Below are 14,100 nucleotides of genomic sequence, written 5' to 3' on the forward strand. Positions count from 1 at the left end.
ATATTGGATTCATCAGCACTGGAGAGAGATTGGCGCTGTGGTGCCACTTGCTGCAGCTCACATCACCTGTGTAAGTGTTGTTGTAGGTCTTTGGGCCACTTTTCAATGGTATTTCTGACTTCAGCACCTGTATAGAAGGTGTAACTCTCATTTTGTCTTTTGTGTGCAGTTTACAATTTACACAGCTCCCATTATATCCTTTGCCTGAGGAGGGCATGTTCATGATAGAATTATGAGTTATTATTTTGGTTTCTGCCAGTGGATACATTTGGAAAGCTTCATCCTGTAAAGTGGTTCATGGCTTCTATGTCTCTTTTTGTCCGTTGGCCTTTTAATTCCTATTTTATTGGAGTAAAACAGCAGACCCAAATTCACCAAGTAGTATGTGAAATATTTATATTTGTATAGCTGTCAGACCCAAATTCACCAAGTTGTATGTGAAGTATTTATATTTATGTAGCTGTCAAAGGTTCATAGCATAGCTCACAACTACCAGTTAATTATTTTGTCCTCACTAGAGCCTTATTAGGCTTAGCAAGGTTAAGGCCTCACAAGTAGTAAATGGTAGAGCTGGGATCCAAACCCAGATTTGTTTGATACTAGAGTCTTAATTGCATCTGCTTTAAATTTAATTGTTGCAATCCTGTTACTCCTACTCATAAATAATATTAGTAACAGAGATAAAGCGATCTTACATTTGTTTAATGTTAGAGAGAGAGTTATAAAATAATATATGTGCCTTCCCCATATGCTAGGAAGAATAGTTGGGCTTGACTTATGTTAGAGAAGGATCAGGGAAGACAGCTGACATTTATCGGGCCCGCTATGTCCTGTGTATTGTCCTGCAGTATTAGTATGAGTAATAATAATAATAGCAGTCACAATAGCAACAATAACAGCTACATTTTATAGAGCACTGTGTGCAAAGCACTTAAGGGATGTAAAATGTTTTATTATCTAATGCATCTTTTGTGATAGGTACAATTAATATCATCATTTAATATATGAAGAAACTAATACTACAGGATCAATAATTTGCTTAAGGTCCCTAGCTAAGGACTGACAGAGTTGGGATTTGAGCTACTGTCTATGTTTTTACTAAACTGTAACAATTTTGTTTGGCCACCTAGATAATTAATTCTGGCCTTTACATTTAATATGGCATAGGTAACCCAGTTCCTGTGTAGAAAGGGAGCTCACTTTTTTTAGAAAATTAAGTGCTATCACTGTAAAGACAATGCTGCACCTAAGGTGTTTGTTATAGCCCTGACTACTGTTCCTGAGTTGTGTGGACTACAAGCAGCTGTTTAGTGAGTTCGCTTTGGTCTGTCCTACTGCTGAGGCTGGAATAGGAAGTGAAAACTGAGATTTGAAATTAAGTCAAGAGATAAATCTGTGTATTTCGTAGCAGGACATTTCTGATCAACAGGCTAAGCCTAATTCTTGTTCTCTATCAAGGCTAAACAAACCTGCCTTTTTGTACTCACCATTTATACACCATGGATAGTTTGTACTATACTTGTTTGCCTGTGTTGTTCATTGTTAATGGGAGGCTGTCTGCCTAGCTTTCCTTATCAGGAATGGTTTTCAGGTTAAGAAAATCATCATCATTTCCACTCATTTTTTTGTTTAATTAACTTCCTTTCCTGATGTTTGTCCATTTCTGGTATGTGCGTCACCCTCCTCACCCAAGGCTATGCTGAACAGGTCCGAAACTTGCAGAAGATAAAAGAGAAGCTTGAAATTGCATTAGAAAAACACCAGGATTGTACGTATTTTTTTCCTGCTTTTTTCAATATTTTCAGGGTTTAGTTTTTTGAAATGAAACAATAGTGTACGGTTAAGTTTATCCTTCATGAGAGCACAGATCTTTATTTTATAACTAGTATACCTCTTAATCAGGTTGATAGAACATTTGTTTGATATTTATAAGTATACAACTTTTATTTATGTTGCCTTATGGGCGTGATTCTTAGGAGCAGGTCGTTATGTGTATCAGCTTGTCTCTATCCAGTTGAGCCCCTTTATTTAGGCTACCCTCAGATTTTAATAAAATCTAGTACCTATCCCTTAGGTCTGGATTAGGAAATGGGTTCTCGCCATAGCTTCATTACTGCTGTGTTGAGTAACTGGGAGAAATCCCTGTCATCACTCCCTCAGCAATAAAGCATACATTTTGTTTAGTCTACCCTAAACCACGTGTTCTTTGGGTACCACCCAAGAAAGATGTTAATAGAAGTAGAAAGTTATTTTTTTTGTTGTTGATATGTACTAAAAAAACTGTTAAGGAAAATAAAGTAAAAGAAAGGTTTTTTGTTTGTTTTGCTTTGTTTTGATTTTTGTTTTTGTTTTTAATTCTGATAAAGTGGTAGTAGCCATCACTTAGCATGAGCTTTAATGTTTTCTGGCAACCTACCTAACTCAGTGTTCTATCATTGTACCATTTAAAAAGTTACTTTTTGGCATCTTTCTAAATATATATACTTGTCTATTATAAAAAAACAAAAACAATAAGGAAACAAATAAACAAACAAAAACTGTGGTCTATTACTAAGGCCAAAAGATTCTTCTGGAAAGTTGAGGTAGATCAAGCTTTTCCAAGTGTCATAATCCACTTATGTCACTTTGGCCTTTTTCATTAGGTGACAGTTGTAAAGTAATCACATGGGCTATTTGTCATGCTGTTTCTGAAGTATTTCCATATCTCAAATAGAGCCTCTTTGTTAACAGCTTCCATGCGGAAATTTCAAGAGCAGAATGAGACATTCCAAGCCAACAGAGCCAAAATGGCAGAAGGACTGGCTTTGGCATTAGCCAGAAAGGACCAGGTATTTTATATGTGGCACTGCCCAAAACTGGTGGAAAGATTTCATTTAGTTACATGATTTCAAAAATCATGACATAACCTATGGAAAATATTTACAGCCTAGGAGAAGAGGAATGTTCCAAGTTCTTTAAGGTTTTCTTTGGCCTCTTGTAAAGTGAAAAACTTTACAGTTTTAATCATGAAATGTGTCCAGAATGTGAGAATGTCATTCCTTGCATCTGTGTAGTTTCATAAAATTGAGAATGGAAATAGTGTATCTATAATCTGATAGCAGGCCCCAAAATAAGAGAAAAGGTCTCTGCCCTCTATAAACCTCTCTGAAAGTCTAACCCCCAAACATTTGCCTTTTATCCTGGAGAAGATGTTATTGATCCAGTCATAATCCATAGTATACAGAGTTCTTCCAACCTCTGTTCTCACATTTCTTCGATCCAAACCAGCTGGACAGAGGGGAATTCCTATAATCTCAACAGATCCATCCACTGGAAGATGCTGAATGAATAACCACAAGGAAGAAAAATAATTCTGTTACTGGCTATTACAGTAATTATGAAATATATTTTGTTCAAAATAATCGATGGCATTTTAAATTTAAGATAAGCATCAATATATTGTAATGATAATTTTGATGTATTAAGACAGTTTTTTATGTTTCACTTAAGAAATTGTACAATTTATTTCATCTGGAGGAGGTGGGTGGGTGGGTGGGTTGGTTAGTTGGTTGGTTTTAAAGTGTCTGTTCATGATCTAGGACATTTAGTAGCCAGAAAAAAATACCATTTACCAATATTTAGTGGTTAACTATGGTATCAATGTATATAAATGAAGAAATACTCTAAAATGAAGAAATACTCTAAAAATCAGATGGATTCTGATTATAGGCAATCAGGATATTGCCTTTTGTGCAAATGGGTTTTTTCCCCCCATTATTTTATGGTTTGTGAATAGGGGGCATAATTCCTTTTCTTTTGACTTATACAGATGGCATAAAGCATGTTATGTAAAATCAAAATCAAATGGTAAAATTAAAATGAAAAGGAAAATAATTATCAGGGACGGCAAAAGATTCCCCCTACTCCCCCAATTTCAGGAATTAATTTCTAAACATCATTTGCAGAATTACTCAACTCAGCTGGTCCCAGCTACCCACTCCCAAGAATAATAGTACTCATGGTAACACTCTCAGGAACAAGCTGAAAAGCTGCATAAGAACCGCAGATATGGCTTTGCTTGGGTGCCCTGCTTAGTAAAAATCTGCAGGTTTATATTCATGAATTCATTATATTCTAGAATCTTATATAAAGTTCAGTTTCTTCTACTTTTATGACTCTTGCCTTTCTTAATATTAAGCCAAGTTTATGGATTTTTTTAATTGGCTTTTTTGTTTTGCTTGTTTGGTTAGTTGCTGTCTGGGGAGAGTTGGGTTGTTTTGTTTTCTGAACATCCTGGTATTACAGATACTCTTCCCTGGAAACCATAACTTTTTATTGTTTTGTTTTAGGAATGGTCAGAAAAGATGGATCGGCTTGAAAAGGTTAGTTCATCTTTATTTTTGTCTCATTTGCGTTGGTCTTGTCTCCAGGGTTTGGAAAACGTTTTATTCGATAGCCAACATACTGATCACTCTACTACCTCTTGGAACCAGGACAATTTATGATAGATACTGACTTGAAAAGTTCAGATCCTCCCCTTTTTTGGTGAATGTGCAGGATGTCTTTTGTTTGCCCCTCCTGATATGCTCTGCACACCTCCTCTCTTCCCTTTCTCTCTATACCAGAACGCTGATAGAGACTGTATCAGCAGGCCTCAGAATGTCCTCTGGCATCTGGTTGGGTTCAGCCAGTGGGGAACCCTTAAAGAACCATGTGTGGAAGAAGATGTGGTCAGGATGTTTCTTCCCCCACCTTTCTCCATGTGGGGTCTCTTCAGTTTAGTTGCATTCCATGGCCAAAAGTCACAGCTTCAGTTGGACCTTTGGTTTGCCTTCTTTGTCTTTCTCTCTCTGGGTTTCCTATAACCTCTGCTTCTTTTTGCCGCTTTATGCCCAACTGTTAGTAGCACATTATCTTTTGGGGTATCTTACCCGTCCCACAGCTTTGATAAGCCCCTGTATTAAACCATCTTCAAAATGCCTGATTTGAATTGGCCTTTTCTTTCCTGCTTTGGTTCTGATTGACACTGTGGTAATATTAGGAACACTTCAAGATGAAGCAGCGGGGAAGGAAGACATTTCTCAAGGCTTAGCACTGTACATATATGAGAACCTCTTGGCTAGATATAGATGAGGAAAATTGATTATTCTAGTACCATTGCTTGCATAACACTGTGCAGGTACCTGAAGTAATATATTCCTGGCTCCCAGATATGAACAAGAAAATGAAATTTCAAGTCTACAATTGGAAGAACATTTTAGCTTTAAAATAATCAATAGAGTCTACTATTTTTTCTATACAACACTAAGTTAACTATTTAATTTCTGTTCTATAGAAATCTGATTATCAAGCTAGGAGAATACATTAATTTTTTTTTTTTTTTTTTTTTTTTTTGAGACAAAGTCTTGTTCTGTTGCCCTGGCTGGAAGCAGCACAGTTACAGCTCAGTGCAACCTTCTGGGTTCTCAAATGATTTTCCCACCTCAGCTTCCTCAGTAGCCGGGACTACAGACATGAACCACAATGCCCAGCTAATTGTTTCAAAATGTTTAGTAGAGATGAAGTCTCACTGTGTTGCCCAGGCTGGTCTTGAACTCCTAGACTATAGTGATCCTCCTGCCCGGCCTCCCAAAGTGCTGGGATTATAGACGTGAGCCATTGTGCCTGGCAACATTTTTATATAAGGAAAGAATTATAGAAAAGTCCCAAGGAAACCTGTGCTTGGGAAAAAAAAAATCCTCAAATATATGCTATTAATGACAGTCTTCTTAAATATGGAGGTATGGGTTAGGTTAAGATTTTCTTACCATAAAATAAACTCTTAAGATTATGGCAATTAAAATTCTCATTGAACTGTTTTTTTATCTTTTAAAAATTTGGTAAAGGATATCCAAATTGGACTGAACCAACTAAAAAACCTACTTAGGTTCACAAGGTTCACAAAGGCAATTTTCTCTTTGTTTTGTTTTTATTTTTTAAGGAGAGGTTGGGGAAATTTTCTAGAGTAGGAAATAGTAATGAGATATCTATATAGGTCTTTGAAGCCACTTTAATTGTTGAAGTTTTTTTTGGCCAGGTGCGGTGGTTCACACCTGTAATCCTAGTACTTTGGGAGGCTGAGGTGGGCGGATCACCTGAGGTTAGGAGTTCGAGACCAGCCTGACAAACATGGAGAAACTCCGTCTCTACTAAAAATACAAAATTAGCCGGGCATGGTGGTGCGTGCCTGTAATCCCAGCTACTCAGGAGACTGAGGCAGGAGAATCAGTTGAACCTGGGAGGTGGAGGTTGCAATGAGCACCATTGCACTCCAGCCTGGGCAACAAGAGCAAAACTCCATCTAAAAATAAAAAGCATTTTTTGTTTTTTTTTGTTGTTATTGTTTTTCAGTCAAGACTTAGAAACTGCAAAGCAGGATTAGTCCTTAAGAGAGTTCTTTTTTTTTTTGAGATAGGATCGCACTGTGATGCCCAGGCTGGAGTGCAGTGTAGTGGCACAGTCACGGCTCACTGTAGCCTTGACTTCTCAGGCTCAGGCGATTCTCCCACCTCAGCCTCCCAAGTAGCTAGGATTACAAGCACATGCCCTCATGCCCCACTAATTTTTTTTGTACTTTTTTATAGTGCTGGGGTTGGTCTCCAACTCCTAGGCTGGCCTCCAACTCCTAGGTTCAACTGATAGGCCCACCTCGACCTCTCAAAGTGCTGGGATTAGAGGCAAGAGTCCACTTCTAGAAATGATCATTTAATAAACTGTAACCCACTGATACCAGTCATGTCTAATTTTCTTTTTACTCATTAACTGAAATAAGTTCTGTATTTAATCTGTGTGCATTTAGTTTTTTTCGGGCATTTAATCTTACTCATTAGTCATGTTTTTCAGCTAGTTCAGTGTGTCACTAAGAATAGACATGTAAAATAAGGCCGGGCACAGTGGCTCACTCCTGGAATCCCAGAACTTTGGGAGGCCAAGGCAGGCAGATCGCCTGAAGTCAGGAGTTTGAGACCAGCCTGGCCAACATGGTGAAACCTTATCTCTACTAAAAGTAGAAAAATTAGGCAGGCATGGTGGTGCATGCCTCTAATCTCAGCTACTCAGGAGGCTGAGGCATGAGAATCACTTCAACCTGGGAGGCGGAGGCTGCAGTGAGCCGAGATCACACTACTGCAGTCCAACCTGGGTAACAGAGTGAGACTCTGTCAGAAAACAACAACACCACAAGAATAGACACGTAAAATATATCTGGACTTGCTAAACAGATGTAAGAACTTTGAAGTTCTACGTAGGCCATGCACAGTGGTTCACATCTGTCAATACTTTGAGAGGCTGAGCCTTCAAGACCAGCCTGGATAATAGGGCAAGATCCTGTCTCTACCAAAAAAAAAAAAGGTCTATGTAATTATTGCTCTTATTCCCTTTTTTCACAATTATTTAAAACACATTTATTTTTAAATAATTAAATAAATTTTCTAGTTAAAGGATTAATTTAACTAAAGAATTTGTAAATAATGCCACATTTCTGTAAGGCTTCCAGTTATCAATGCATTATTTTCCATTGGCATGAGATTTCCTGAAGATTTTCCCTATTAAGAATTCCACTTTTGGCTGGGCGCGGTGACTCATACCTGTAATCCCAGCACTTTGGGAGGCCCAGGCGGGTGGATCACAAGGTCAAGAGATTGAGACCATCCTGGCCAACATGATGAAACCCTGTCTCTACTAAAAATACAAAAATTAGGGGACATGATGGTGCACACCTGTAGTCCCAGCTACTCAGGAGACTGAGGCAGGAGAATTGCTTGAACTTGGGAGGCAGAGGTTTCAGTGAGCCAAAATTGTGCCACTGCACTTCAGCCTGGTGCCTGGTGACAGAGCAAGACTCCATCTCAATAATAAAAAAGAATTCCACTTTCAGGCTGGGTGTAGTGGCTCATGTCTGTAATCTTAGCTCTTTGGGAGGCCAAGGCAGGAGGATCACTTGAGCCCAAAAGTTCAAAGCCATCCTGGGCAACTAGTAAAACTCTGTCTCTAAAGGTAAAAATAAAAAAATTAAAAAAAGATTTTCACTTTTATAATACAGATTTCTAATGCTTTAGTTGCCTGAGTTGATGTCTTCTTCTTTCAAACAGGAGAAAAGTATTCTGACATCCCAGTTACAGGAAGTGAAGAACCAGAGTATGAATCTTTTCCAAAGAAGAGATGAAATGGATGAATTAGAGGGGTTCCAGCAGCAGGAACTAAGTAAAGTAAAGCACATGGTATGAATTTTTGTTTTAGTAGCTGAATACTGAATAGATGATTATTCACTCTGATTTTACTAGTCATTACTCTCTAATTGCTGATAAACATACACCAATAATATTTGACATTAATCATATTTGTATGTTTTTAAATTTATTAAAATGGAAAAGTTCTGTTTGAAATATTCTTTTTCTGTTTTTTTTTTTTTTTTTTTAACAACTGGGCATATAAATCCTCTTATAAGCCCACAAAAATGTTATAAAAGTTTGGCTATTGGTCCACATTTTTTTTTTTAATAGATGGAATCTCATGGTGTTGCCCAGGCTGGAGTATAATGCTACTCATAGGTGTCATCATAGCACATTGCAACCTCAAACTCATGGGCTCAAGCTCTCCTCCCACTTTTCTTTTCTTTTCTTTTCTTTCTTTTTTTTTGAGATAAGGTCTTGCTGTGTCTCCCAGGCTGGAGCGCAGTGGCATGATCATGGCTCACTGCAGCCTTGACCTCCTGGGCTCAAGGGATTGTTCCACCTATGCCTCCTGAGTTACTGGGATTAAAGGCACACTACCATGCCTGGCTAATTTTTGTTTTTTTTTGTAGAGATGGTGTTTTGTCATGTTACCCAGGCTGGTCTCGAACTCCTGGGCTCAAACGGTATGCCTACCTCAGCCTGCCAAAATGGTGGGATTAAAGGCATGGGCCACTATACCCAGCCCAGATTTGTTCTTGGATGTATTTTTTTTTTCTTGAGATGGAGTCTGGCTCTTTCACCCAGGCTGGAGTGCAGTGGCACAGTCTTAGCTCACTGCAACCTCTACCTCCCAAGTTCAAGCAATTCTCCCACCACAGCCTCTCGAGTAGCTGGGATTACAGGTGCCTGCCACCATGCCTAGTTAATTTTTGTGTTTTTAGTAGAGACAGGGTTTTTCCATGTTAGCCAGGCTGATCTTGAAATCGTGATCTCAAGTGATCTACGTGCCTCGGCCTCCCAAAGTGCTGGGATTACAGGCATGAGTCACCACACCTGGTCTTAAGTATATTTTTCTTAGCATAGCCCAGTGAAACTTTGTATTTTTGTGTCAGCTTTTAAAAAAAGAAGAAAGTCTAGGGAAATTGGAGCAAGAATTGGAGGCACAAACCAGAGAACTTAGTCGTACCCAGGAGGAGTTGATGAACTCCAATCAGACGTCATCAGACTTAAGCCAGAAGCTAGAAGAATTGCGGAGACACTACTCAACGCTGGAAGACCAGAGGTTCTTGCTTGGTCTGTGGGGCCCTTGGGAAGAGGTGTTAGTGTAGTTCTGGCTATAGCCTGCCCACCTTTACCCATTGTTGATTACACCACTTTCTGATTCCAGTGCTGTCAAAGGCTTCTGGACACATCCTTACCTGCCTAGGACTCAGGCCCCACCCTACCTCCAACCCACTTTCCCCTTCAGCTGCTGAAGCTCAAGACAGTTCCAGCCCTGCTGAGCAATTCAGTGTGGTTTTAGTTTGTAAGGTACTATAGACTAAGCAAAGCAGGTCAGGATTTCTTTCTTAAACTAGGGTGGATTTTTTCTCTTTGGGATCCTGCTTCAGACAGAGCCGAGGCTTTTTCCATTGAAAACCTTCATGTGGCTAATAATGCTTGTAGGCCTGACATAGAAGGAACCATTTGTATTTTTCCTGCAGAAGACTATGTATTAGATGAAATATCCAAATTTGTTCATTGTCTGCTTTCTTTTGATGAAGAGATCGTGTGATAGCTTCAAAAACAGGTGCAGAAAGTAAGATCACAGCCCTGGAACAAAAGGAACAAGAGCTTCAAGCACTCATTCGGCAGCTTTCCACTGATTTGCAAAAGGTAAGTAGAATATGAGGAGAAGACCTGGATTTTTTTTTTTTTTTGAGATGGAGTTTTTTGCTCTTGTTGCCCAAGCTAGAGTCCAATGGTACGATCTCGTCTCACCACAACCTCCGCCTCCCGGGTTCATGCAATTCTCCTGCCTCAGCCTCCTGAGTAGCTGGGATTACGGACATGCACCACCAGGCCTCACACACTTTGTATTTTTAGTAGAAACGGGGTTTTACCATGTTGGTCAGGCTGGTCTCGAACTCCTGACCTCAGGTGATCTGCCCACCTCAGCCTCCCAAAGTACTGGGATTACAGGCATGAGCCACTGCACCCGGCCAAAGACCTAGATTTCTAGGGTACATAAAAAACTAATTCTTTCAGAAATTTCTGCCTGAGAGTGGCTACTGAACATAGGTTTCTCATGCAGTGCACATTGCTCCATTTCCTGTTCTAGCCAGGCTGTACTCAGATGGAAATGACCATAAAGCTGAATAAGGATTGCTTTACAGAAGTAGTCAGTATTTTCCTGTCAGGAATTCTCAAAGTACATCATTTGGTCCACTCAAATATGTCTTTAAGCACATAATGGACCTTGAGCGTTCTGCACTCCAGCCTGGACAACAGAGTGAGACTCTGCCTCAAAAAAAAAAAACGGTGGCTGACATGACCAGAGTTATACCTTTGACATACTTGGCTCTAATCCAGTTTGTTCTATGGCACATAATCAAATGATATCATTACAATTTGTTTTTTCATTTCGTTGATGTACATTTATTTCCTTCCTATACTAGGGTTATGCTAAACTCTGAGATGAACAGTAATATTATTGAATATAAAGTGGTGTTTCTGAGGCCCAGCACAGTGACTCAAGCCTGTAGTCCAGCACTTTGGTAGGCCAAGGCAGGAGGATCATGTGAGGCCAGGAGTTTGAGACCAGCAGCCTGGGTGCCAGAGCTTGACCCTATCTCTACCAAAAAAACCAAAAATTAGCCAGGCATGGTGATGTTCACCTGTAGTGTGGGAGGCTGAGGTGGGAGGATCACTTAGGCCCAGGAATTCAAGGCTGCAGTGGGCTATGACCATATCACAGCACTCCAGCCAAGGCAACAGAGCAAGACTGTCTTTAAAAATGAAAATAAGGCCGGACGCGGTGGCTCACGCCTGTAATCCCAACACTTTGGGAAGCTGAGGTGGACAGATCACCTGAGGTCAGGAGTTCGAGACCAGCCTGGCCAACATGATAAAACGCCATTTCTACTAAAAATACAACAGTTAGCTGGGTGTGGTGGCATGTGCCTGTAATTCCAGCTACTTGGGAAGCTGAGGCAGGAGACTCACTTAAACCTGGGAGGTGGAGGTTGCAGTGAGCCAATACTGTGCCACTGTGCTGCAGCCTGGCTGGGCGACAGAGAGAGACTCTATTTCAAATAAATAAATAAAAGTAAAGTAGTATTTCCCAATGATATATTTCTTATTGGCATTTTGAACAGAACAACTTGTATTGTATGATTGTCCATTGCATTGCAGGACATTTAGCATTCCTGACCTCTGGGTTCTGAATGCCAATAGCATCCTTCAGTCATTGACATCCAGCCCTTCCCATCACGTGACACAACCACCCCCTATTCGATGGTGCCATCCACCCTACCCTCATCTTTTGAGAAATACTGATTTCAAATGAGACAGAGCCTTATAGCATAATTACAGTACAGAAAGATTTTGTCAAAAGAGGTTTATATACTCCTCCAAGCTAAGTATTATCATACTTACAGATACCTAAGTGGACTAAGAGGTTATTGACCTTGTTCACAGTTATACAGTAAGTGATAGAGTTGGATTCTAACCCAAGTCTTACTCCAAAACTCATGCTTTTTCTACTGCACTTTGCTGCCTCACAATAAGGAGCCCCCAGTAAATATATCTTAAGTGAATAAATGACTGTGATGCAAGCTCTCTGCCCTCAACAAACGTAAAATCTCCACATGGGCATTGTTTTCCTTCAGAGGCTATATATATATATATATGATTTGAGTTTAATTATAGAACTCAAACCTACTGTAATCACAAGAAAAGAAATGCTCAAACAAGAGGTCTCAAGTAAATGAACTAGATTTTTCTTTTTTTTTTTTTTGAGACATGGTCTTGCTCTTTCACCCAGGCTGGAGTGCGGTGGCATGAATGGCTCACTGAAGCCTTGATCTCCCAGGCTGAAGCAATCCTTCCACCTCAGCCTCCCAAGTAGCTGGGACTACAGACACATGCCACTACAACAGCCTAATTTTTTTTTTTTAATTTGTAGAGATATGGTTTCACTATGTTGCCCAGGCTGGTCTGAAACTCCTGGGCTCAAGCAATTCACCCACCTCAGCCTCCCAAAGTGCTGGGATTACAGGGGTGAGCCACCACACCCTGCCCTAGATTGTTCAAATAAAAAAGATATGCCATAGGGGAAGTACATTTCAGCCCAGGAGTTAAGGAAATCTTCCTGGAGGAATTGGAATGTCAAGGATCAGGAGGACAGCAGGAGGCAGAGAAGGCAGAAGGTTAGAGAGTACATTTGGGGTCAGGGAAGAAGGGGGACAACAGACACACAACTTTGGTTTTTGTTTTGTCTTTTTTTTTTTTTTTTGCAGGGTCTCACTTTGTCACCCAGGCTGGAGTGCAGTGGTGCGATCTTGGCTCACTGCAACATCCATCTCCTGGGCTCAAGCAGTCCTCTCTCAGCCTCCTGAGTAGCAGGGACTACAGGCACACGTCACCATGCCTGTTTAACTTTTTGCCTGGCAAGAGACAGGAGTTCACCATGTTGGCTAGGTTGATTTTGAACTCCTGGCCTCAAGTGATCTGCCTGCCTCGGCCCCCAAAGTGCTGGGATGCATGAGCCACCGTTCCTGGCCACAACTTTGGTATTCAAGGGACCCTTTGATATCAAGTAGAACCATCTGTTGTTTTTATAATTGGAAAAATGGGGCTCAGGGAAGTCCAGACTGTTGTCACAGTAAGTTTCTTCATTTATTCTGAAAATATTAGTTGAGCCTTACTATGTGCTGGCCTCTGTGATGGGTGTTTGAAATATTACGGTGAGCAAAATGGATACTGTTCTTGCCTTTGTGGTGCTTACAGTCTAGAGAGGAAGTCAGACATTAATCAGTAACCACATATATAATAACTAAGTGTGATGAATGTTCTGAAAGAAAACTGTAAGATGTTGTGGGATCCTATTAAAAAATATCAGATCAGATCCAGTCTTGGAGTCGTAGAACACTTAAGGAAGTAACACTTGTTGCAGTGCTCAGGCTGGAGAGAAAGGGATGATGGGAGAGATTTCAAGCAGGGAACAACATGAACAAAAACTCTGAGGCAAATAAAAGGATTAGCACATTCAAGGAACTAGAAGAAAGCCAGTGACATACAGAATAAGGGAGAATAACAGATTACTCTGACCATTAGGAGACTGAGAGGGTCTTCCTCTTAAGAAGCTTTTGCAGTTTTTCAACCATAAGATGATGGAGGCTTTGACAAGAGTGGTGGTGAACATAATAGTGGGTAGAAAAGTTTAAGAAATATTGAAGAGATTGACAGACTTACTAATGTAATAGATACAGATGGAGAGCAAGAGAAAAGCCTGTATTATTAGGAGTGATTTATGAGCTTCTGGCTTGAGCAACAGAAGGGCTGGTATGGCGTGAAGATTGTGAATTTGGAATTCATTTTTTACTTGTCTTTATTGAGTAAATATAAAATCATATTTATAAAATATGAGTATGATAGAAAGTATAACAAGGCAATGAGCCCTCTGGGCCATCCCTCAGTTTAAGAAAAAGAACAATGTGTTTATCTTTGAGGTTTCCTCTGTGCCCTTCACTATTCCATCCCATTCCTTTTTCCTTTGGAAGTAAGTACTATCTAGAGATTGCTGCATTGTCTGCTTTGCTTTATAATTTTGCCAGTTTTATCCCTAAACAATATCTTCTTTAGTTTCCCATGCTTGTTAATGTTATATAAATGGAGTCATTCTGTAGGTGTTTTTCTAAACTTGCTT

The 14,100-nt window shown here is 39.9% G+C and overlaps 1 protein-coding gene across 3 annotated transcripts in view; it reads left to right on the forward strand.

Moving 5' to 3' along the window:
- GOLGA1 (golgin A1) overlaps positions 1 to 14,100 on the forward strand; it is a 64,681-nt gene that overhangs the window by 11,466 nt on the left and 39,115 nt on the right. For all 3 annotated transcript variants that reach the window (XM_012458151.3, XM_012458153.3, XM_012458152.3), the window contains exons 5-10: positions 1,694 to 1,768; positions 2,731 to 2,828; positions 4,329 to 4,361; positions 8,109 to 8,237; positions 9,305 to 9,474; positions 9,956 to 10,067. In XM_012458151.3, the coding sequence (XP_012313574.2) occupies positions 1,694 to 1,768; positions 2,731 to 2,828; positions 4,329 to 4,361; positions 8,109 to 8,237; positions 9,305 to 9,474; positions 9,956 to 10,067 (617 nt within the window). The remainder of the gene's footprint in view (positions 1 to 1,693; positions 1,769 to 2,730; positions 2,829 to 4,328; positions 4,362 to 8,108; positions 8,238 to 9,304; positions 9,475 to 9,955; positions 10,068 to 14,100) is intronic.

Source organism: Aotus nancymaae, unplaced genomic scaffold (genome assembly GCF_030222135.1).
Source record: "Aotus nancymaae isolate 86718 unplaced genomic scaffold, 86718_ANA_hifiasm-v0.15.2.pri h1tg000003l, whole genome shotgun sequence".
Classification (NCBI taxonomy): domain Eukaryota; kingdom Metazoa; phylum Chordata; class Mammalia; order Primates; family Aotidae; genus Aotus; species Aotus nancymaae.